The sequence below is a fragment of the Phacochoerus africanus genome, chromosome 1 (assembly GCF_016906955.1).
Source record: "Phacochoerus africanus isolate WHEZ1 chromosome 1, ROS_Pafr_v1, whole genome shotgun sequence".
Taxonomy (NCBI): domain Eukaryota; kingdom Metazoa; phylum Chordata; class Mammalia; order Artiodactyla; family Suidae; genus Phacochoerus; species Phacochoerus africanus.
Window position 1 is genome coordinate 130,222,954 of NC_062544.1, and position 25,479 is coordinate 130,248,432.

At 36.5% G+C, this 25,479-nt stretch overlaps 1 protein-coding gene across 2 annotated transcripts in view; it reads left to right on the forward strand.

The window, feature by feature from the left end:
- The window catches only part of TAFA1 (TAFA chemokine like family member 1), a 532,815-nt gene that overhangs the window by 504,921 nt on the left and 2,415 nt on the right, over window positions 1-25,479 (forward strand). For both annotated transcript variants that reach the window (XM_047754482.1, XM_047754491.1), the window contains one exon: window positions 21,109-21,233. In XM_047754482.1, coding sequence (XP_047610438.1) covers window positions 21,109-21,233 — 125 coding nt within the window. The remainder of the gene's footprint in view (window positions 1-21,108; window positions 21,234-25,479) is intronic.

Below are 25,479 nucleotides of genomic sequence, written 5' to 3' on the forward strand. Positions count from 1 at the left end.
AATAAAACAAAAATAAAAATGTAGGGATTTATTGAGCTCTACAAGAGAGTAAAGGGAAGAAAAAGGCAAGTTATTATTCTTCTTTGGCTATCACGTAAATATACATTAGAAATTTGCTCTCTGATGTAAATCAGCTCATTGCAGTCCTTAAGCTATTATACCTTTTGATGTCATTGTATTCTTGTTTACTCAGAATAAGAGGAAGGTCAGGTATCTATAGTATTGATTTTCCAGAACATATATTAAGAAGACTCAAATGCAAATGCTTTTCTCCACCCTGACAGCTATTTCCTGGCCCTGAAAGGGGAGAAAACTCATTAGATCTTTTGTAATCATATCTCATTTGCTTTGCACATTCAAGATTACGCCCATTGCTGTTTTTTAAATAAACATATAGTATAAATATCTGAATGGCAATAAATATGGAAATAAGGCTCAGCCTCTTGCAATGACAAATTTAAACATGAATAGGTATGAAAACAAATGCAAAAATAATACTATTAGCAAATGCAGCTGCCATAAATGTTATTAGTGTAATTATCTTTATAGCTGTGCTAAGTTTCTAACCATATATTTCTACTAGTAGACAAATTGAAATTACTTATTTCTTCTGGAACTTGCTTAGAAATACTCGAAAAAAAGGTGACCATTTTTCTTTTATCAGAACACTAAAATCTAAATCAATTTAACAGAGGCAATGGTGTGTGGCCTGGGTAAATATGCATTTTCATCTTGCAGAATGGTTCTCAGGACTCTCTTAATTACCCTAAGAAAATAGATGTTAAGAATTTTATGGTAAAAATATACATGGTTTCAAATTTTAAAAGAATATTATTAGTTAAATATAGATTAATATTTGCCCAAATATACAATCTTTTAAATTTTTCCTGGTCATTTTAGTTACCACAGAAAAACTTAACTTGCTGAAATCATTTTTCTATGTTTATTACAACTCTCAATATGGTTTATTCAAATTAAAACCAAATATATTATTGTAAAATTATGATAGATAATTGGAAGTGATATCCACTGTTTAATTGGGCACATGTTATACACCAGAAATGGTTCTAGGAAATATAAGTCATTATGGTGGTCATTATAATTAATAACATATATTGCACTTACATATGACAGGGCTCCTTCTAAATTCTTTTATATTAACTGTTTAATATGTAATCATTCAAATAATTCTATGAGGTAAGAATACTGAGAGTATCTCCATTTAATGAAAGAGGACATCAAGGTTTATAGAAGTCATATAACTTAACCTGGACCTATGTAAACCTATGTAAACCTAGACCTCACTGACTCCACAGTTAAAGTTTCAACCACTTCACACGCTGCCACAGAGCATGTGACCTATATCAATTTGTTTTAAAAGTTCATCCCGTTCTTTTTGTTATATAGTGGACTTCTTAGAGAATAGAACTGAGGGACTTCCAAAAAAACTTACTTTTTAAAAAAATCATTAACTTTTAAAAGTAGAGATTTTTATCAACATGAAACATAATCAGCAAGCAGCTTAAGAAAATGTACTTCATAAAAAAGTAGATACTCATATCATTAGCTGTCTGTAATTTTCTTTACCCACCATCTGAAGTCCCGTTACATCCTTTAACCATCCTGCCTGAGTAGATCATCCAAGTAACTTGCCTACTGAGACATAGGCTAATGGCTTTCACCATCCTACTATTGCACTTGTTTATTTTTCCTCCAATAACTTTTGATCAAACATTGCATCTATATTTTTCTGTTTAGGAGTACAATTGCAAAGATCAAAATGACCTCTGAACTGGGAGCCCTCCTATGTAGGCCTGGCAAAATGACTCCCCCTCTGACACTCTGACCTCACATTAATTTTTTTAGGGCCACACCCATGGCACATGGAAGTTCCCAGGCTAGGGGTCGAATCAGAGCTGCAGCTGATGACTTACAGCACAGCTACAGCAACACTGGATCCAAGCCATGTCTGAGACTTACACCACAGGTCACGGCAATGCTGGATACTTTATCCACTGAGCGAGGCCAGGGATCGAACCCACTACTCATGGATGTTAATCAGCTTTGTTTCTGCTGAGCCACAATGAGAATGCCCCCTTCCTATAAATTTTAAAATATGTGAACCAATGTACACACAGAGGTCCTTCATTTCTTTGTTGGCAACCTTTCCTTTTCATTCGCCTGTATCCCACTTTCATTCGCCTGTATCCCAGTACAGCTTTCCTTGGTTGAAACTTCTTCAGTGGCAAGAAATGAAATTCAACTGAGTTAAACCAAAAGTTTATTTTGCTGTGAAATAATAGGTCCAGACTGTGACTCTCTTCAGACATCAGTCTCTCTCCATACCATTTTCTTCTATATTGGCCTCAGTCTCAAATAAGTGGTGCTCCAATAGTAATAAAAATCCTGCCAGAAGCCCCATTTTCATATCTTACCAGATCACCACCTCACAATGAAAAGAGAATATCTTTATCCCCATAGAATTAACAAAACTCCTGGAATTAATGTCATTGGTTGACTTAGGTCACAGCTCATCTCCAAACCAATCATTGTGGCCAAAGACACTGTTTCTAATGGTGCATCATGACCCCCAAAATTAGTGGCTTAAGACAATCAGAGTTTTATTACCTCTTATGATTTTAATAGTTGATAATTTGGATGTACCAGTAGGTAGATTCTTCTGTTTCACATGGCATGACAGAGGTCACTCCATGGCATTTAGCTGGTGACTAGACTAGACTGGTCTGCTCCAAAATGGCTCATTTACTGTGGCTTGAAGTGGATGACTGGAAGGATGGTTCAGCTGGGATTAGCAACATGATGTCTATGCCCTTTCCAACATGTATTCTCAGGGTAGGCAAACTTCTAAGAGGATGGTTCAGGACATGAGACGCAAGATTCAAGAAATATAAATAGAATGTAAAAGGTTTTTTATGACCAATTTATAAGATCCTAGAATGTCACTTCCACCGCATTTGGTTAGTCAAGCAAGTTACTAAGGCCGTCCTAGGTTCAGCAGAAGGGAAATGATACTTTACTTCCCAATAAAAGAAGTGGCTAATTTTTTTGCAGCAATCTTTAACCTCCAATGAGGTGGAGTGATGTGATTGGACAAACTTGGTCAAGGGCCGTCTCTGTTTCCAAAGGGTGGGGCCAGCTCCATCTGAAACAGAAGACTAACATTGTGAGGAGACTAGTTCCCTAAGGAAAATCAGGCTATTTTTGCCAGAAGTCAGAGAAGCAAATGCTGTGTTTGTAGAAACACAAGCTCTATCACATATTGATGTTGGAACCACCAAATCTGTGATTTCAATAGATATTCTAGAATTTAAAAATTACATCAAATGTTGGGACACATAAAAGACTGAATTTATGTCATAACTTGGCCAGTCATTACCGTGGGATAATTGCCTAAAATCTGAATCTTACCTTGTTCATCTGTAAAATGTGGGTCATAACAACTTCCCCATAGTTTCTACCAGCATTAGATGAAATGTTTTGTAAAAAGTACTTAATATTTACTCAACAAATGTTATCCCTTCTTTTTCTTTTCTGATGAAATCTTTTCAACTGCGGACATGAGCTTCTATTGAAATTTGTACCCCCTTTGAGAGTAGCGTAGATTACAGTAGCCTAGGGAGTTTCAAATGTGTAGAAACAAAGCATTGCTTACAGGCTACATCAGCCATTACTTTCCAAAATCTAATTCACATTGTTCACTTTGATCAATAAAAGCAGATACAGGTTGGTCTCTGTTCATGTGAGAGAGTAACTCTATGCATCTTTGCAGTGACATACTATTTCCTATTTCATCCTCAAAATCCATTCTGTCAGAATCCTAAGCATCCAAGGTCATCAGTCTTTTAAGAAATATCGGAGGCCACTCAACCCATTGTAATAATGAAATTTTAAGGCTGAATTTAGTTTTTCTCTTTTATTGGTCATCACTAATAAAACTTGATTGATTAATATTTTTTCCTAGACATTCTGGTAGTAGAAGCTGTCTTCAAAATTCAGCGATTAAATGTGTCTTAAAATACCATTCCAATGACTTCTCAGTCTGGTACTTTTCATCATGGAGACAGGGCTGAAACTGAGCTGTCCTTCAAGAAATGTTAGCCTTGGTTAATCCATTTTTTAATGTGAATGTCAGCTGAAAAACTTAAGCTATTTATGTTGCAGCTCTTTCATGGTTTACAATTTCATTTATTTCTCTCTCTAATTAATGTGTCTAGTTCTTGAATGTGATCTAAATAAAAGTGGTCTTGTACTGAAAGAAAGCAGGATATTGTAAGGTATTTTAGAATAGTAGGAGTTCTTTCTCCTTCCTACTACTGAAAGAGGCAATAAAAGAGGAGAGACTGAAATAGAGCGACAGAGATTATTTCATTGTGTTCAGTGTACAAGGGTCACACCACTGATGATAAATGATATCATTTTGGGTAACAACAGATTCAGCACTAAATAGAAATGAAGAAAGTGTAATTAGTACTCATTTTTCAGTTTCTTTCTGTTGCTCCGATATCTCGAAGGAGAAGAGCTCAGTTTGGTAGTAATGTGCCTTTAACACCTCTCTAAAATTGACTCATCATGAATTTTTCAAAAGCAGACTGAAGCCTTCAGTTTAGTGTGGACTTGAAGGCCCCTTCAAGGAGGTAGAACTCAAAGCCTCTGGCCAAGACAAGAATTACCATACCCTTGTCATTGCCTCACCCATCTCTTTGTAATCCCCTCTCCCCAACCTTGAGCAACCTGGCCTATTCCTTTCTGCCCTTTACTAGAAAAGATATGTGGCCCACTCCTCACCCTGCCCCATAGGGGCTTTATACACCCCAACCAACCAGCAAGTGTATCAGAAGACCCCATCCTTCCCCAGCAAATGGAGAAGTTTAGCAGGTATATTGCAAGACCTCTTCTTGTCCCAGGGCTATAAAAACACACAACGAGGAGCCCCAGGTTGGCTCTCCCTGATTATAAGGAAATCATAAGACTGCACAAGCAGCATCTCTTATCTCAATAAACTTCTTTCTCTTTACCCAGCCATGCTGGAAAATTCTTTTTCCAACCTACATGCACGAACCATGACATTTAGGTCAGCAGTAGTATCTAACTGGATGCAGTAAACTTCTTTGGCAGTAGGGGGGTGGGGGGGAGAAGGGAGCCTATATTTTAACCTTAAAAGAAACGATACCAATTTACCACTTATAGAAAGTAAATAAACTTCCCTTTTTATATAGATTCAAATAAAAGGAGTAATTCCTAAAAGTGACACCCTATGATTTAAAACTCAGATAGAGCTCTTTACTTGGTCATGGCCTCCTGCACTTTTTTTCCTGGTTCCTTGTTTATAATCCAAGGATATCCAGTTTGTTTTGCATCCTGGGTACAGGGGAAGCTGTGGAAACCTGGGGTCATGTGACTTCAAATGGGAGGCCTGATACAGATGCTGAACAGACATCCTCCAGGCTACTCTTGATGGAGATCTGAACTGAAGGAAATATTTGGTGAGGGCTTGTTTCTGCCAAAGGAATTAATTCATCCCCAGGGCCATCTACTAAATTGTACTTTCCAAATGCAGAACCATGACCCAGGAGAAGAAATTCATCTGACAGTGAAACAATATCACCTAAAATGAGAGAGAGCTTGCTCTGGATAAAAGTGATCGATCCTTTCCGTTATCCTCATGACATCCTACAGTTGCATTTTTGAAAAGCCAACTTAATTAAGAAGACCTTGATCAAATCCTGCACTATCTAAAACAAACCCAGCTTCACTTTCCCTCCCTCACTCACAAACATACATGCATTTTCACCCAAGAAGTGCTAGATCACCAATAGTCCCCGGAATTCAGCATTCTAGCTCACGCTTCTGGGTTGCACACAGCTTTGCCTCCACTTAGATTACCCATCTCTCCTTTGCTTACTTTGAAAATTAGTGTTCACCCTTCAGTACCTATCTCAGACATCACTTTCCCAAACCCTTAATCAGCTCTGGGAAAGTTGCTTCATTTGATTCAGAATTCTACCCCTTACTGTGTGAGCATAGGTGAATTATGTCAGTTTTCCTTGATTTAATTTTCTCCTCTCTAGAATGGAATAATAACATTGTTCACATCCCAGAGATTAAATTATAGAATCCAAACAATTCAATGTGCACAGCGCCTGGCCTACAGTAAATTCTCCATAAATGTTGTGATTTCAAAATATGTATTTTGTCACTGTACTGACTACATTGATTGCAATTGTTATACTATCTTTTATCAAACTGAGAACTCCTTAGCAGCATGAACTGAGATACATTCATTTTGTCCTCAGCCCCAGTATATTACCAGGAATCCAAAATATTTATGTTTAAATACTGAGCACTTACTTTTTATCAGCATTGATTTGTGACTTTATGTGTACTCTCGGCCCTTCATGTCCATGGGTTCCATATCCATGGAGTCCATATCCATGGATTGAACCAACCACAGATGAAAAATATTCCAGCAAAATAATTCCAGAAAGTTTCAAGATGAAAGAATTGAATTTATGTAGTATTTACATTGTATTTACAACTATTTATATGGCATTTACACTGTATTAGGATAAATAATCTAGGCAGGATTTAAAGTATACAGGAGGATATGTGTAGGTTACATGAATATACATTTTATATAAGGGACTTGTGCATCTATAAATTTGTTATCTCTGGGGATTCCTAGAACAAATCTTCCAAGGATACTGGGGGACACCTTATTAAACCCTTCAACTGTACAACTCTTTAAGCTAGATTCTATTTTTTTTTTGTCTTTTTGCTATTTCTTTGGGCCGCTCCCGCGGCATATGGAGATTCCCAGGCTAGGGGTCCAATCGGAGCTGTAGCCACTGGCCTACGCCAGAGCCACAGCAACGCGGGATCGGAGCCACGTCTGCAACCTACACCACAGCTCACGGCAACGCCGGATCGTTAACCCACTGAGCAAGGGCAGGGACCGAACCCGCAACCTCATGGTTCCTAGTCCGATTCGTTAACCACTGCGCCACGACGGGAACTCCTAGATTCTATTATTATCCCCATCCTAGAGATTTAAAAACCTGAGGCAGAAAGAAGTTAATGTTTTTCCCAAGATTACACAGTAGAGCCAGGATCTGAAGCAAGAGAATCTAATTCCAGAGATTTCACTCTAAACAACTAGGATTTAATGATTTACTACTCAGGAAATTCAAAGAATACATAGATGTCTATGTGAGTATATGTAACAGATTGTTGTCAACTTTTCAGATAAACTTTTAAATGAGGCTCACAGTGATACAACTATTTGCATCAAAAGCATGTCCTAATTATATTCGTCTGGATTCTTTCCATTTGTCAGTTACAGAGATACCAGACAGTCTTAAGCAAAATAGGAAATTCAGTGCCTTCCTACTAAAAAGCCCAAATGTCAAGATATCTTCAGGTATATTTGCACTCAGGCCATCAAGCAGAGCTCAATACTTGGTTTCACAGTCACCATTTCTTGGCTGTGATTTCCTGTATGTTTTTATTCTCAAGTAGCACCATTCTAAGTGGGGGTCCAGTACACTTTTGATTTATGACTTATTAGCTTAGCAACCTTACGGGAAAGTGAGCTTCTTTTGCCCAAAAGGGCCAGTCAAAGTCCCAGAATCACTTCATTGACTAACTTCATTCACATCTGAACCAGCTGCTGAGGCAAAAGAGGAGGGAATATGCGAAGAGGTTGGAACTAGGTCGCATGACCACATGAACTGAAAAAGCAAGAGAACATTGTTTCCCCTACGGTAAACCCAAGCATCATTATCAGGGGGGAAAATGTTGAATTATTGCTGAGGAGGCCAAATAACAGAAACAACACTGGTTTCAGATGAATTTTTGTTTTTCCATAAAGCCTGCTTCTTGGATCTTTACATGGTAACAGCTTTAGTAATACATATAAATGATGAGACTAAATTTAATTTCTGAATATCAATAATTCTTCTCAACTAGCAAATAATAGTTCATACATGTCTATATGTTTCAAGATGTTGAGCTTCTAAATTACAAAATGGGAAAAGGCTAATTAGAAGATTAGTGATTGCCTCATCGTTTTGTATCATTCCTTTGCATAGCCTGATGCATTTGAAAAATGAATTGATATCAGCTTGCCTGTACTCTATGTGCTTTACTTTTCTGAATTGAGGGGAGAAATTATTCAAGAAAGTTTGCATAATAAAGATTAATAATTGAAAGGAGATAATTTTGGTATATTCCTTCCTGTGAAAAAGGGCTCTTATGACCCAAAAAAAAAATCCTGTAATACAAAGCAATACGCCTTTACTCAAAATTTCATGTTAAGCTATGTTGTTACAGTGATTGGTTTTTTCTTTGAGAAAACTTGTCATCTCAGAGAGTGGAACAAAAATAGTTTTTGAGCTTGGGTCTTGGGCTAGAACTAACTTAAAAACTCAGAGCGTAAGAAAAAAAAATTTCTTGAGGTCTGTCTTTTCCCAAAATCATATCAATTCAAATAGATTTTCAGACTCTGACCCAATGGATCAGACTCAGGTAGAGATATATTTCAGGCTGCTGCAGGTAGAACAGAGATGATTTTAAATCAACAAAAAATAAATATGAAAAGCCTTTGCTTTAGTTGCTCTGTTCCCCTTTCTCTTTTGATGGCTGATTTTCAGGCCTCTCCCAATTTCTTTCATTGCTACAGCAAGCCTCAGAAAATGCTTCACCATGAGAGCAATTTCTATATGCTATCCTATTCTTGCCCAAACAGTATTTCCAAATGAATCTTAATAGTTTAGTAAAATTGAATTTAGCTTCTCTAGACCATAACAGTTAGTATGACTCCATTGTGAGCATATCTGGATTGTAATTAAGAAAACTCGGCATTACCACTGACACTGAAATTCTCTGGGAAAATGCCTAATTTACATACAGCTATGACAGTTCTGTATCTTCCACATCTGGTGCAGTGTGATTACGCATGCAAATTGGAGAGACACATAATGAGGACAGAAGCCACTCTCAGAATTGTCTATAGGTCAGTTGAATTTCTGGACTTGAATGCCAAAAAAAAAAAAAAAAATTCCTCTTTAACCTTCTTGAGTATTTAGTATTAACTGGATAGAAATGGCAGTGATATGGCCTTGGTACAAATACGTAGATTCATTCCTTCATTCATTTAGTCCACAAATATTTGTTGAGTATCTTCAGTCTTACTTTGGGTTGTATTAGGTGGCAAGTAATAGAATGCCCAAGTGTAATAGCTTAAGTAATAGAAATTGATTTTTCTTGGATAACAGGAAGTCCAGAGGTATGGGTTGTTGACATTGATTTAACAACCTAAGTGCAGGATTGCAGGCATTTTCCTGAACTTCCCTTCATGATAGCCATTCACACTGCAGCTATCATATAAATATTCAAGACAGGAAGTGGGAACATTGAGCAGGCTAGCATGAATTTTGTAGAGCTGGAGTCTAGGATGGCCTCAGCTCTGTGTGTAATTGTTGGCAGGCTAATTAGTCCAGGAGGGCATCAGATGGGCTAACTACTCTCTATTCCATGTGAACTTTCTTCATGATCAGCTCAGGTTTCCAAGGGGAAGCAAGCTCAAGCAAACATACTGTCTAACCTTTTTTTGTGTCATGTCTGCTGACTTCTAATTAGTCAAACAAAGCACATGGCCAAACCCAGATAGAAGGACTGGGGAAATAGACTTCACTTCCTGATGAAGACAAAGTCACTTTACAAGGTATGGACAGAGAGGGAGAGGATGAATGTATGACCATTTCCATATTGGAAAATGAAAATTTAATATCACTTGACATAAAGAGAAGGAAAATACAAAAATAAAACTGAATCAGAATCACAAAGGGACTATTGCCATTTAAGAAAGCTTTTAAAACTACCATGGAAACCATAATCCTCCTCTCCTTCTTCAGAGATAATAAGCCCTCAGATGGGGAAGTTCTAGTTTCTAGGTTTTGCCGTTGAACTTTGGGAATGCATTACACCCTGCTTCTGATTTAGCTAAACTTAAGAGTTTTTCTAAATTGAAAGAAACTAAATTTCTTGCTAAATTGCAAGAGTAGGGAATATGTGTCTCGAGGCAGTAGAACTGTGACTGAACTATTTATTTATTTATTTATTTATTTATTTATTTTGTCTTTCTGCCATTTCTTGGGCTGCTCCCGCAGCATATGGAGGTTCCCAGGCTAGCGGTCTAATAGGAGCTGTAGCTGCCAGCCTATGCCAGAGCCACAGCAACGCGGGATCCGAGCCGCGTCTGCAACCTACACCACAGCTCACGGCAACGCCGGATCCTTAACCCACTGAGCAAGGGCAGGGATCGAACCCGCACCTCATGGTTCCTAGTCGGATTCGTTAACCACTGCTCCATGACGGGAACTCCGACTGAACTTTTTAAAATTGGATGCATTGAAAACATTGTTACATTTATGTTCCTGGCTTTCTTTGATTTTCTTACTTTCCCTGATCCCATCATTGACATGAACAAGATAGTTTGCAAAGTGCCAATAATGTGAATTTTCCCATGTATATTGGCAGCTTCTCAAGGCTCAATCTGGTTGTTTAAATAAAGTTGTCTGCTGTAGAAATTGTGTTAAAACTTAAGGACTTTATATCATCTCTCATTTGCTCATCTGCTTTAAAACTCATGTGAAAGCTTTGACGTGCTTTTATGTCACTTAGACTGCCTATATTAAGTGGTGCTAAGCCTGGAGCAGATAACATTTATAATACTTTCTAATAAGTAAAGTTGAACTCTTCCAAACCATCCAGACAGTTTCACCGAAATAACCATGCTAATTGTATGACATTGTGTAAGAGAAAATAAAGGAAGCACTTAATTATTATTTTCCATTTCTCAAGAAATTAGTGAGTGAAGGCATAAGCCAAAAAGATCCTGGATAGTTCTTGCCAAATTATGCAAGTAACCAATTATCTAATTATTTTTCCATTTCAAACACATACACCCAAATAAAATTAGAGTCAAGCGTGCCTTGTGATCAAGGTTTACACATTTCCTCCTCATATAAAAGTTGGGTCATATTTTCTAAAGTTAAAATTAATTGTAATTAACCAGAAGGCATCAAAGTCTTCCTGGAAGATTTTGTGAGCATAGTAGCATGGTAGAGTGTTTTTGTCTTATTTTTATCAAACATCTGTGAGACAGGCATATAAGGCACTGAGAACCACAGGATTTTCATCTAAACCTCACTCCTTCCAAATTTTCCATGTTCTCAGTTGTAATTTGATCAACCTTGCATGACATCCCAATAAAATAAAAGAAACAGTGTTTCCATTCAATTCCACAGGATTTGGCTTCTAAGGCAGCAGGTGAATTCAGGGTTAGAGACACTTCTCTTCTACTTGCCATCCATTTTTATAAATCTTAAGAGGCCCAAGAGGTTCCATGTGCCCTGTTCTCTCTGCCTTGTCTAGTTTTCATCAGCACCAAGAGCATCTCACTGGGAGTTTGAACTTTCCTTTAATCTAATCCATTTAGAAAATGACTCACAATTTATGGAATAAAATCAAGAGAATTGATACCTTTTCATTAGGCTGACAAGGTCTTTTTCACTGCTGGCATCTGAAATGTCTTTTCTATTTAAATTTTATTTATATCAATCTTCTCTAGTGGAAGCAAGATTAAAATGAAAGACCTCAAAATCAGTTTACAACTTTCCCATTACTGCCAAGATTGCGAGCATTGGTTTCACAAAGGCACTTGATGCCAAGAATTTCCTGGAAATAATCTAATCTAATACTTGGGATTGGTTGCAAAATGAATCAACCACAAGTGATATTATATATAAGTAACTATAAAAGTGATTACCTGTTACATGAAAAGAAAAACAGGTACTTAACTAACATTATTTGATTCTGGTAAATCTATAGCCATTATAGGGGAAAAAAACTGTATAGTAGAATCTAATAATAACCTTATAAGTTGCTTATTCAAATTAAGAAAATACTTGGATATAAACACATACCTCAAAGGAGCCATTTCTGAAGTTGTAAGAACATGGAGCGCTAGCACCCAAAATGTATATAGATGGATTGATACGTGGCTTAAAAGTTGCTTGTAAATATCATTTTAAAATTTGATTTTTCCTTTGTTTTAAATTGTACAGTTAGGATGCAACTAGAGATTCTCATACTAAGTGAAATAAGTCAGAAAGAGAAAGACAAATGCCAATGATATCATGTATATGTGGAATCCAAAATATGGCACAAATGAACATTTCTACAGAACAAAAACAGACTCCCAGACGTAGAGAACAGATAAGTGGTTGCCAAAGGGGAGGGGGCAAGGGAGTGGGATGGACTGGCAGTTTGAGGTTGTAGACACAAACCATTAACACGCAGAATGGATAACCATTGAGGTACCACTGTGTAGCACAGGGAACTACATCCAATCTCTTGGGATAGCACATGATGGAAGATAACATAAAAAGGGAACATATATATGTATGACTGGGTCACTTTGCTGTACTGTAGAAATTGGCTCAATGTTATAAATCAACTAAACTAATAATATAATATAACATATACAATCATTTTAGAGTTCTTCTTTATACTCACATCAAGGTTAACCCCCTCCCCATTTTATTGCCATGAATGCAAATGGACAGAAGAGAATTACATCCACAGGGATACAGAATTCCAGAAGCACATAAATGCCTTTATTCTGAAATAGCAAGATTCTCCACACTGAGTTGACTAAACCTGAGAGATCCATGTATATAGCAGGTACATACCATTCATTAGGGACCTCCAAGAAATATCAATACAGCTAAGGAATACCACATAGTGTTTTGTCTTAGAGCCTTCACTTCACCTGCCCTCTTTATTCTCTCTTTATTCTGTGACAGCTCTCTCAGTTGGATTTCTTTGAGGAGGGATTATTCACAAAGAAACTGAGGCCTTTGCACTATAGTAGGTCTCTATTTTGATAGTCAAATTGGAATATGAAAGCTGTTGTTTAGCTGGGCTCACTAGCCAAGTAACATGTTTCTGCACCTCGGAAAGACAAGCCAAATTCATGTATCACTGAAATCATTAAGAATTCTGGGGTTCCCTTGTGGCCTAGCAGTTAAGAACTCGGCATTGTAACTGCTGTGGTGTGGGTTCAATTCCCTAGCCTGGGAAGTTCTATAGGCACAGCCAAAAAAATAAAAAATAAAAAAAACTTAGTCTATGGAATAAAATAGAAAGATGGAAATGGTTGGAGAGTTTTAAGCAAATGAGTGCTATGAAATTATTTGCAATTTTAAAGACCATTCTATAAGCTGTGTCAGGAATAATCAGAAAATCTGGGAAAAACATACCCAAATATAGCAGTTTACCTCTACCTAATGCAATTATGTTTATTTTTATTTCACTAATTATCCACGTACTTTGAATTTTGGAAAATAATATATATTACTTTTAAATTATGGGAGGAAAAATGTTAAGTTTTCTGTGGTTGGCAAAAATAAGAACATCAAAATATTTTTGTCTCAACAAAATTACACTTACTTTCTACTGTAAACTTTAGGGTTACTCTTTAACATAGAATGTTAAATTTGAAAATACAAGGGATGGACAGTAGGAAATTTGTCTAATAGCTGTGATTATCTGCATCCCTTCTTAAACAGATATTTTAATTAGGTATGTACACAAAAGCAAAAAAAAAAAAAACCCTGAATTTAATTCTAAAATAAAACCATCAATTTAGTAAAAGCAAGACCAATATCCAGTGTTTGAATTATGAGTGGACACATGAATAGAATTAACACGTATTAAATGTGCAAATTAAGCCAGGGACTCCAGCCCTAGTGTTCAGCACACAAAGAGGAATTTTGTTGTTGGCAAGAATAAAGAGTGCTCCCTTAAGTTGGCAAAAAGTCTGGAAATTCTGCCTCACCCAGCACACAGCTTTTATCAGAGCAGTAGGAACTGTAACCCTGCCTTCTATTAAGATAACCCAGGACAAGTAAAATATTATTTTATGTTTTGGGTTTTATCTTAAAATTCATGTGAAGTTACCCTTTACCTCATAATATTAATATATATGCTTATTTGTTTTAATATGAAAATAATTTGGCTGATTACTTGGTGGTTAAATTACTTCCTCACTGAGGACTTCTTTACTGACATCATCCTGACACCCTAAATCAGATCCACTTACTTTCCCTTAAAGCACATCCTACATTTTACAGATCACACTTTGTCAATACACATTATCCCATCATTGCATATAATGTTTATCTCCCACCAAAGATTGTATGCTACTTTCATGTAGGAACTGTGCCTCTTTTATGTCCTGCACAGTAGTTAATGAATAGCTTTTGAATGAATAAAAGAGAATAGTTGTTTCAAATATCTTCAAGGAGAACTATCACTCAGGAAAATTGTACCACACTTATCTTGGGGCTTTAAGTACTACCCATTTCACAGTCCACATCCCCACCTACACCCTCACTAAGATATAATTGCCCCAGTTTGAAAAGCACTAGAATAGAATTTGTACAAGAATCCATACTAATCAACCTTATCCTCATCTATTGATTCCTTAAATTAATATATTGTGTATATATACTGAAATATATTGTAAACCCTACAAAGGTTTACAATATATTTAATCAGCTAAAAAATATATTTATACATCCCAGAACTAGGATATACATCTAATAAAAATAAGGCACGTACTCCCTCTGAAGGAATAATTGTCATGTGCTGACTATAAAGTTTATCAGGTATTGTGCTAGTGCCCTTATTTCATCCAAAATTTGCAAAAAACACTTTTGATTTTTATTAACTCCATTTATAACTCAGAATCCCAAGACTTGAACCAAAGAACTTTCTGAAGCCATTCTACCAGTGAGAGGTAGAGTTAAGATTCAAACCTAGCTCCCTCTATCACATCTCCAAGAGCTCAGGGTCTTAACTGTTTCACAATGCCTCCAAACTAGATCCTATCCTTAAATGTGTGCTCACAGGAACAGGGGAGTTTGGAATTTCTACAGACAATGTTATTCAATGCCTTTAATTTTCTGTTTGTTTTGATAAAAACAATCACACACAAGGAGTCGCTGCAGGTCTTTTGAAGAAGAACATGGAAACAGCTGTTCCAAAAACCTATGCAAAAAGGGAGGCTGGAGAGCTGTCCCATTCCTCTGTGGAAATCCAGCCACTGCTTTAAATTGCATGACAAGTTGCACAAAAATGAGCCTGGAAATTTGTCTTGATTGATGTACTTATAATCTACTTCTGGGAATATGAATGCAATCATATGTTCAATCATTTAATTTATGCTCAAACTCATAAGTCATAGAAGTGAGCTGAGAGTTTGTTATAATATCAAAGAAAAATAGTGTACTCACAAACATTGTGAAGAATGGCCTTTTCTCTTTGGGAATGACTTTACCTTTAGAATAATAAAAGTGATGATGCTGATGATGACAATAATAGCTAATGTTTATTAACTATTAAACATTTGCTGAGTGCCAGACACTCTACTAAGTGATGAGATGAATTTTCTCGTGTGATCCTCACAATACTTTGATAGAGGCACTATTTTTTCTTTGTCTTTTTGTTTCTTGTGTTTGTTTGTTTCTTCTTTATTTTATTTTATTTTTTTATTTTATTTTTTTTTTTATTTTTTTGGCTGTATCCACATCATACAAGAGTTTCAGGGCCAGGGATAGAATTCTTGCCATAGCAACAACCCAAGCCAGCCACTTTGGTGACAATGTTGGATCCATAACCCACTGAGCCACCTGGGAACTCCTTGTCTCTTTTTATTATTCATTCATTTACCAAAAGCAAACCTGTCTTGAGCTACTCTATGTCATTCAAAGATGAATGCAATATGATCTATGCCCTGGATGAGGTCACTACTTAGTGAGAAGGCAGGCACCTGGCTAATAAGCTAATAATTTGAGTTCAGCGTGGTTAGAGTTACAGTGAATATAGTTGAGGAGTTGGCAACAATATTTCCTCCATTGTTTCTCATATCACTTTCAGCTCTGCCCTTCTTCACAATTCTAGAACAGGCATCCAAAATTCAAGACCTACCCATTGTCTTTTCAAATGCAGTGGTGCTTATGTGGCATTTCAGGTGCTTGCTTCTTCCTTCTTCCGTTTGGTACATCACTGCCAAATTCATCTTCCCCAGCTACCTCTGTCATCATATCCTCCCTTTGCCCAGAATACAGAATCTTCAATAAATTACTTTTCTTTTTTAAAAAATTAATTAACAATAAATTTGTGAACCTCAAGGTCCATGCTTTTAGGAATTTCTACAGTCTTATTAAGGGTTTCTCTTCTTAATCTCTGTTGTTAGCCTGCTCTTCTAGCACAGTAATGTACTTACTACTAGATGAGCACGTTTTGTTCACTGAGATCTCTTTACTATAATTCATGCCAAAATGCCAATAGTACATATTGAGAAACCCTGAGCTAAATTGTAAGCTCTGAGTGCAGGAACTAATGTCATGGTCATTATTTTATTCCTCTCAGTAATCAGGTTGTGCTTTGACTATGCAAAGCATTTAATAACTACTTGCTGAACTGCATCTCAGATGTTATCTACTAAAATGATAAAAAAAAGGACCACAAGTTCTTAGACAATATGATATTTATTTCTACGTTTATTAAGCCCATTGCTTATTATATCTTGTTCTCTTTCCATGGGAAACTTCTTCAAAGTGAACAACAGCCAAAAAAAAAAAAAAAAAAAAGGATTTCTGCTCAATTTAGGGTTTATCACTGGAAGATGGATTGACTCTCCTTTTACAGTCTCTCTTCTGCTCGACAGCAATGACCTGTATAAGGGCGAAATCAAGACTCATGATTAAAGTGGTCCTCATGATTTTAAGAATCTCTCAAGAAAGATGAACATTCTTGATAAAGTTGAAGATCAGATATTTTCCTGAACACGGTACATTCATAGAGTGAATCCCAGAATCCAGGGTTAAAAGGAACTTTTAAGACCCTCTTTCATAATCACTACAGATAAGAGAGAGTTGAGTTTTGCAGCTGACATTTAATTAACTCATCTTTTTCTAAGGTATAAAATTCTTTGAGCTGTTATACATCTACCTCAAAAATATCTCATGGATTCAGAAAGTGTTCACTGGTGAGAATTTTAAAATGCTACAATGAATACTCAGACTAGAAAGAAATGAGTGTGATCAATTGTCTCTTGCCCGAATTATTTTTTAAAATTAATTTTATAAGAAACTAAATGTTTATATTTTTCCTGAATGTTTGCGTTGACATGAAATTTATCTTCAAAAATAATAGAGCAGATAGAATTTGTCCACTCAGCAGTAAATAGTTATTTAAAAGAGACCTGTGAATTTTGAACACAAAGCTAGAAGAACTATCATGTTGGAAAACATGGATTTTTTGATTAAGCAGTCTGTTTTTGTGTTAATTGCCAAGCTTCCTACCTGTGTAAGCTTAGGAAAGTTATTTAACTGTTTTGGGCTTTAGATTTTTCATCTAAAAAAAAAAGGCTCATAATATCAACTTTATAGTGTTGCTTTGAAGACTGAGATAACACACTTAAAAATACCTAATACAGAAATACATGAGAAGCATTTTCAGAAATGTCAGTTACCATTTTCAGGATTGAACTGACCATTATAATTCCAATTATTTTAGAATTATTTGTATTTACAGTTTTCTTATTATAATTATCCATGTAAGAAAAAATATTTTACAAAACAACTAAATAGCATTGATATTAGCTCTTTTTTATTAAATCCAATTGATCAATCCTTGCTCAATAATCAGAAAGTTTTCAGTAGCTTCCAATTTGGAAAAATAGGAAACAATTTTTAAATCCGCTTTCCATGAATTTTTAAAAAAGATATTGCATGAAATAGGAGCACAAGAAAAAAAAATAGGATAAGAGACTCTAGTTTTACAGGTCATAAAATAATGTATATGAAGATGGATGTGTAATGCCCAAATCAGAAACAAAGTAGGTCTAATAGCATCTTTGAAAAACCAACGTTGGAAAAATGAACTAGAGGCTAATAAGTCAGAGGGTAGTACCAAGTCCTCAAACTCTGTTTAGGAAAGACAACAGTGATATGAATTTTTAGAGACTCAAGGCAGGTCTGGGACACTTTCAATTCTTAGAAGGCCTTTTCTCTTTCCCCCTAAACCAGTGAGTCTTTATAAATGTGAATTAAAGGTTATAGGCAGGCTTTGAGATGTTTTTTTGCTTTACAGGGCTGCACCTGAAGCATATGGAAGTTCCGAGGCTAGAGGTCCAATTGGAGCTGCAACTGCCAGCCTATGCCACAGCCACAGCAATGTCAGATCCCAGCTGTATATGGGACCTACACCACAGCTCATGGCAATGCTGGATCCTTAACCCAGTGAGCAAGGCCAGGGATTGAACCCACATCATTATGGATACTAGTAGGGCTCATTACTCCTGAGCCACAATGGGAAATTCCCCAACTGTTTATGTTTTCATTTAGGAGACATTAATTCTGGAGAGAAAGAAGAGGAACTGCTTTGTTGGCTTACAGCAAAGCAGGTCAGCTGTGAGAGGGCAGAAAGCAGCCTAAAGAGTAGGGAACGGAGTCCTTTAGAAAGAGATACTAACACCTGACCTTACCAGCAGTTGTTCATTGCTTGTGTGTCTCTGAAAAAAAAAAAAAAGAGAGAGAGAGAGAGGAACAAATGCTAAATGCAAGAACTTGGAAAAGGCAGTTTCCCCTCGGAGCTAAGATCAGAGGGTTTCCATTCTGGGTGGTCTAAATTCAGGACAGCAATATCAAAATATCAATTGAGCTTTAAGGGGACAAGTATGGCAAATGCGATGGGTTTGTTTGTAACTGAGCTCTAGCCAGAAGGGAACTTCAAACTGGAGGCTCTCAGTAAACACTGCCAAACACTGACTGTACCTTACATTACTGGAAGCTTTGCCATTTACCTTTGTTCCCCTTTGGTGTTACATATGTTTTTCTTGCTGTCCAAATATATGCTTCTCTATTTAGTATCGTCACCTTTTCATTTACACAAATAAGGCCTCTTGACTCAAGACTAGAATCTTCTCTACTCCACGTCCTGATCCTGAGCCCTGCTATTACAAAGAAAATCATTCAAAACATTCCTACTCAGAGTTCTCATTGTGGTACAGTGGGTTAAAGGATCTGCTGTGGCATAGGTCCTAGGTCATAGCTGTGGCTCGGATTCAGTCCCTGGCCCAGGAACTTCCATATGCAAGAATGAAACAATAAAAAAATAAAAAGTTCATACTCATGCCCTGTGGAGGATTTGTGTTTTTTGTTATTAGTCTGTGTTTTACCAAAATATGACATTGTCTTGCATATGGATAGGATTATTTGCAAGATTTTACTTCCTGTGTTTGCCCTATCCAATGGAGTTGCATTTTATGTGATTTGGTGTGGTCCACATAAAAGGTGGACATCAGTTACAGGCAAAGTTACCCTTGAAAATTTCCTTAAATTGACCATGTAATAGAGTGAACATGGTTTTGCATATATAGTCCTGCAGAGTAATTTTTATTCAAAAAAAAGTTTAAGGAAGACTGGATTCTAAAGAGGAGTTCCTGCCATGGTACAGTGGATTAAGAAGCCTACTGCAGTGGCTTGAGTCACTGCAGAGGTGTGGATTCTACCCCGACCCAGTGCAGTAAGTTAAAGGATCCAGCATTGCCGCAGCTGTGCCATAGCTTGGATACAATCCCTGGACCAGACACTTCCATATGCTGAGGGGGAAGCCATTAAAAAAAATAATAATATAATAATAATAATAAATAAAATAGAGAAAGACAAATAAGAAAATTGTAAAAGAAGAAGCCTGAATACAGATACCTGGATGTTTAAACCATCTTGCTTTTAAGGTAGTAATCTAATTCCTCTAGTGAATGCCAAGTAGATAGAGAATTTTATTGCACTCCTGCTTCGCCACAACGTGGACTCCATTTCATTTTAATATCAAGCCTCAGTGATGGTAAGAGAGGTCATTTGAGTCCTTTGTTGTTGTGAGAATTAAACATCATGGTAGAGACTCATCTTTGAGATGTGAGGGCTTGGAAGGTGACAATCTAAAGAACTAGGTTTCCAGTCCCATGTAATGGCAGCCATTTGGAAGGTATCACAGAAGAAAACACTCACAGACATGTTGAAGATTTTGCCAAAAAAGCCAGGGTGGATTTGTGAAAAACAAATGCCTTAGGTAGCTTCAGAAGTGACCAGTGCTTATGTAGAAATAATGTCCATGCAAGGCATTAAGGAAGAAGTGGAATTGCTTTATCTGTATTGGGTTAATCTAGTCAATAGTTTTATAAAATCTCAATATCAAAAACAGCATGCTGTAAATACATCCACTCAATTCATTGTCAGTTTCTAATGGGGTCACCCTTAATATCACCCTAAAAAGCAGGGCTGTTTTATCAGAGGGTCAAATTTTGAAAGTTCCATTCATATCACATCAAACATATTAAAAGGAAATCACAGCTCATATCTAATATACTTTTGACAATAAACAAATAGTTTCATTTATTATGACTATTGGGTTGTTTTGCAGACTTTCTTTTGTCCTTGCAGTCAACTCATTTTTTCTTTTGGTAGACCTTTGAAATTCTCAAAGGCCCTAAACTGGGAGATAAACCATAATGCTGGGTGGATAAACTACCTTTCTGAAAAGAATAGCTTAGTCAGTGGTTCTGAAGAACATTTAGCACTTGTGTCCTTTTCACTGAAAAGGAAGTACCAGGTCCTTTATCTATAAAATGAGCTCAGAGGTTTCTCAAAAAGTAAGTGTCCCCATTCAGTATGTTTTTGTCGTACAAAGAGACTTGGGATAAAATATACCTTGATGAAATCAAACAGCATAATTAGATTTGCACTGTAGATGTGTAAGTTAAAAATCTTTTTTTTTAACTTTCTTTTTTTTTCATTACTCAATGAATTTATTACATTGAGTGTACTTAGCCAATCATAAAAGGTTAAAAAGGACCTAAAGTATTTCAAGGAACGTGAACATCTCCAGGGGGAAAGAGCCTTGTGCCCAGGTGTTTTGGATGAATTGTAAACACAGCTGTTTCCTGTTTTGACACAGCCTCCATAGTGATTGGGAAATGGTGGTGTGAGATGGAGCCTTGTCTAGAAGGAGAAGAATGCAAAACACTCCCTGATAATTCTGGATGGATGTGTGCTACAGGCAATAAAATTAAGACCACAAGAGTAAGTCCATTTTTTTCAAATGTCTCATGCATGTTACAAACTGTACTGTTTGCCTTTGTGTTGTACAAACAGCACCCAGAAACAGAAGAAAAGGAAGCCTTTACCCCAACAGAAACTATTCTTAATAATTTAGATCAGCATCTATCCTTCAAAGAGAAGTTAAAGATTGAACCTGACTTTTCTACACTGAAGAGTTTAGTGTTTCTGTTACTGACTCATGAATAAGCTAGGTTGCCAAAGCCAAATAGAAGAGGAGCAGTGAGGAGTAATTTGGATAATTCATCCAACATCTATGGAGCTCAGAATAGATATTAAATAAGGGTCTTGCCTGTTCATCCAGATGGTCTGCTGAAAAGTTCTGCATTTAAGTACAGTCATCTTCTAAAGATTCTTTTTTTTTCTCATCTTTTTTTTTTTAAAGATTCTTTAAAGTAATACTTTCATGTTCTTTTAGGGAAGTGAAAGATTTTTCTCAAGTGAATAGTCATCCCTTGCTTTCTGTGGTTAAACTGAGAGTTGGCTTCAAAATATATAACAAAATATATATAGGAGTCTACCCAACCTGTTAGAATTGGTGTCATGAGGCTGGAACAAGTTGGCAAAGCCCAGCTAGGCCAGCCATTGACCCTATGGATACTGAACCATAGGAAAGTCTGGAAGCTCTAATGGGGACATGCAGGGAGGTTACTCAGGGCCCTTCAGAGAGAACTCTTTATTCACTAATACAAAAATACATCAATATTTTAACAACTAATATGATGATATGTACATGTACCATGTGAATATCAGCCCTGTTATGTCTATGTGTTTTAAGTATTGGGTATTTTTTAAAGCAAGATCCACTGGTTAAAATTCCAATATGTTGAACTTAGAGGCTTCTAAAAGGGTGAGCCAAATTTAAAAGAGCATTTCTGTTTCTAGCCCCTGTGTTATGAGTTTTAACTTGATCATTCTTCTCACCATTGGCTTTTCAAAAAATAACACTGGTTCTTGCATCTTTGTGATGCAGAAAACATAACATTAAACATTTTTTTCACATATAAGTGGAGACTCTGTGTGTCAAATGTAGTTGCCTGCATTGATCACATTAGCCAGTAAATGGCCATACCCCCCTGGCTTGGAGCCAGGAGAGAAGCTTGAACCACTCTAGCTTGTTAACATGTAAATTGTTTGTGCCTAGTGGCTCAGCCTGGATTATTGTATGTCAATGAAACACCTACAGAAGAGAGTATTCAAAAATGTGCCCAGTTTGAGCTTTTTACCCCCCGCCCCCCCGAAATCACCTTAATTAGCTGGTGGAATATGGATTTTAGATTTCCCTTTGGTAATATTTTGCCTGAAGATGATTTTACCAAATAATTGGAAGATATCCTCACAAGTTAGTTTTAAGCTACTCTGAATTTTGGGCATTATCATTGGAATCCAGTCACCACTGTTTTAAAGACATTGCTGGCATATCCTCTACAAACCTCTATTCCCTATTCCAAATGATAACTGACCACCTTTTATAGATGGTCAGCCCTGCTAAAACGGTGCCTCCAGACTTGAAACTCCATAAAGAGCAATAATGCTAGTCAAAATATTGCAGGATTTAGATACAGAAAATTCCAAAGACTCTGTGGTAGATAGAAAGTAAACACAAGAAACACAGAAATTGTCAATGCTCCTTTTTTTTGTGACCCCTGTCACTTTATTTATTTGGCCTTTGTCGAGTATGTTTTCAAACCATCAGGTGTGTTGTGAATATATCCTGGACATTCTCCAGCATCATAGAAGTATGGTGAGGAATCTGATTATGGTAACAGAGGCCAATACACACTGTTTGCTACAGCCCTGGGTGGGCTGAACACAATCAAGACAGTTAAGTGAGCAAAAGTAAATCTTGCAGCCAGTTTAAATGCAGAGGATGCACCTGTTCTGACATGTGAATATATTTCAGGCAAGGAAATAAGAGAGGACTCTACAGCTATGTGAGTGGCATATCAGTCAATTAAGAATTCTCGCCTCTCTATAGAGAAGGAAAAATCTGTATTTTTTTAAGCCTTGAGGAAAACCCAAATGCTACTACTGACTCACATTCTCTCCCCACTTCCTTACAAAGAAATTCACAATGAAATAAACATTTTTAAATACAAAAGGCACTAATTGAGTCCCTATGATACACTCAGGAGGTCCATTCTATATAAATGGCCAACACCAGCCTTTAGGTCATATGATCTAAAAATAGGTTTTATATGAATGTTTCTAGTATGCCCTGTGTATTTTTCCTGTCAGAGTGAAAATATGCCCACACACTTCGGATATGGACTCTAGCAATTTAATTTTTAAAACAGTTTAGTTCACAGAGTACTTTAATTATAAATCATATGTTTTCATTATTCTTTAAGAGGTAGACTTTAGGGTAAAAAACTTAAGATCTTATTAAAGTAAAAGGAAAAATAAAGAAAATCACCTCTTTTCTTCTTATGTGTAAGACTGAGTCAAAGAGTTTTCTCAGGGAAAAAAAAAAACAAAACAGAAACAAAAACAAAAACTGAAGAAACACGCCCAGATTGCTAATGTTGACTGGGAGTTTCCTTCACACTGTTATTTTTTAAAAATAACTCCAATGTCAAGAAATGTGCTAGAAAATTTCCTAAGATGTCATTCTCTCTCCCTAGGTCGTTTTTTCTAAAATCTTCCTGTTATAATGGGTTACTTTCCAACTAATCACCCTAAGCCAAAATTCTCAGCAGTCTTTGAAATGTGGATAAACCAAAGATGGTTCAAAATGTGGCCTAATTTAAATTGTTATGATGCTCATTTTTTTAAGAAAGGAGGAGAGTAGAAATTCAGTGTTTCATTTAAATAACCAGAGGCTCTGCAAGGTGAACTGGCAGGCTCTCTGGCTACAATCTGAAGGAGAAAGCCTTGGGGGAATTGGACCTGAGTAATGGTATAACTCAGAAGGAAGGAGAAAAGATAAGTGGAATTAAGCAAGGGCTTCCTTTTCAGAAGATACAGAAGAATAAATAATAGGGAAAAGGGAAGCTTTCTGAATGCCATCCTTCAGAGATAAAATAAACAGGCTTGAGAGGTTTCCCAAAAACCCAACCTGGGGTATAATTAAGCTTGTTACAGATACATTCCAGGGAGAAGCCTGGTACATTTGGGTGAAGTTTCTTGGCTACATTTTAACCCTGTCCTACTTGACCATGGCTTTAATTATTTCATTAAATTGCTTTGTCGGTAGTTTGTAGCAAGACTAACTAACCTAAATACTGACTAGAGATTTTTCCCTATAGTTTTAGTCACCCATTGGTTTATATGTTTTTTTTTTTAAATTTATATATCAAAAATAAGGTAGGGAGGCTATATTCCCTCCAAAGGTAGGGAGGTTATATTCCATGCATTCTGGAACAAATCTATACCCTGTGTAGGTAGGAACAATGACTTAATTTAGAAAGATAGACTTCCCTGTAGAGGAAGTAAGTTATTTCTCAATGCTGTAATAATTTACAAGTAAAAAGTGAACATGGGTTATTTGAGAACAGGAAGAGGAGGGAAATAAAATGAGGAGAAAACCAAAGTTACTTGGAAAGAAAAATTAGCAGGTTAAGAGACCAGAACATAATCTAGTCCAAAACCTGGCGAAGCAGCAAGTATTTTGGGATTTCCTTCAACCCAATATGTTTTTACCTTTCAGACTAATGAGGAAAATCAACAGTTAGTGCACAGAGTCAAGTTTCATTCTCTAAAAGAGTAAATTATAGACCTCAGATTACATGCCTAACCACAATACCCATCTTGTGAAATTTGGTGTTCTGTGTGGTTAGCCTAACACAATTCACCATAATCATTTGTCCACAGCTCCCTGGGCCATCTTCTTAATGGCAACTCTGATATTATATATATCTGCCCATTCTAATCACTGCTATGCTTTTTATGTTTTATATTTCTAAAGGGTAAAGTACCAGCTTTGACACATTCCAACTTCTTCACTCAAAATTCCACCAGGTCTGAGAGCCTTTATGATATGGATCTCTAGTCCATTCATTTTATACAAAATGCCTTTGAGAGTGAGAGGGAGAGATATCTAGGGGTAATTTAGAGATTGAGATTGCAGGAAGAAAAAGTAAACTATCTTAAAGAATAAACTATGCTCTCACAGTTGCCCCTGGATCTAAGTGTGCTCATTCATTTCTTTAGTTAATAAATAATATTAAAACTCTACTATTAGAGTTAAAGTCTTGGGAATGTGATGGTG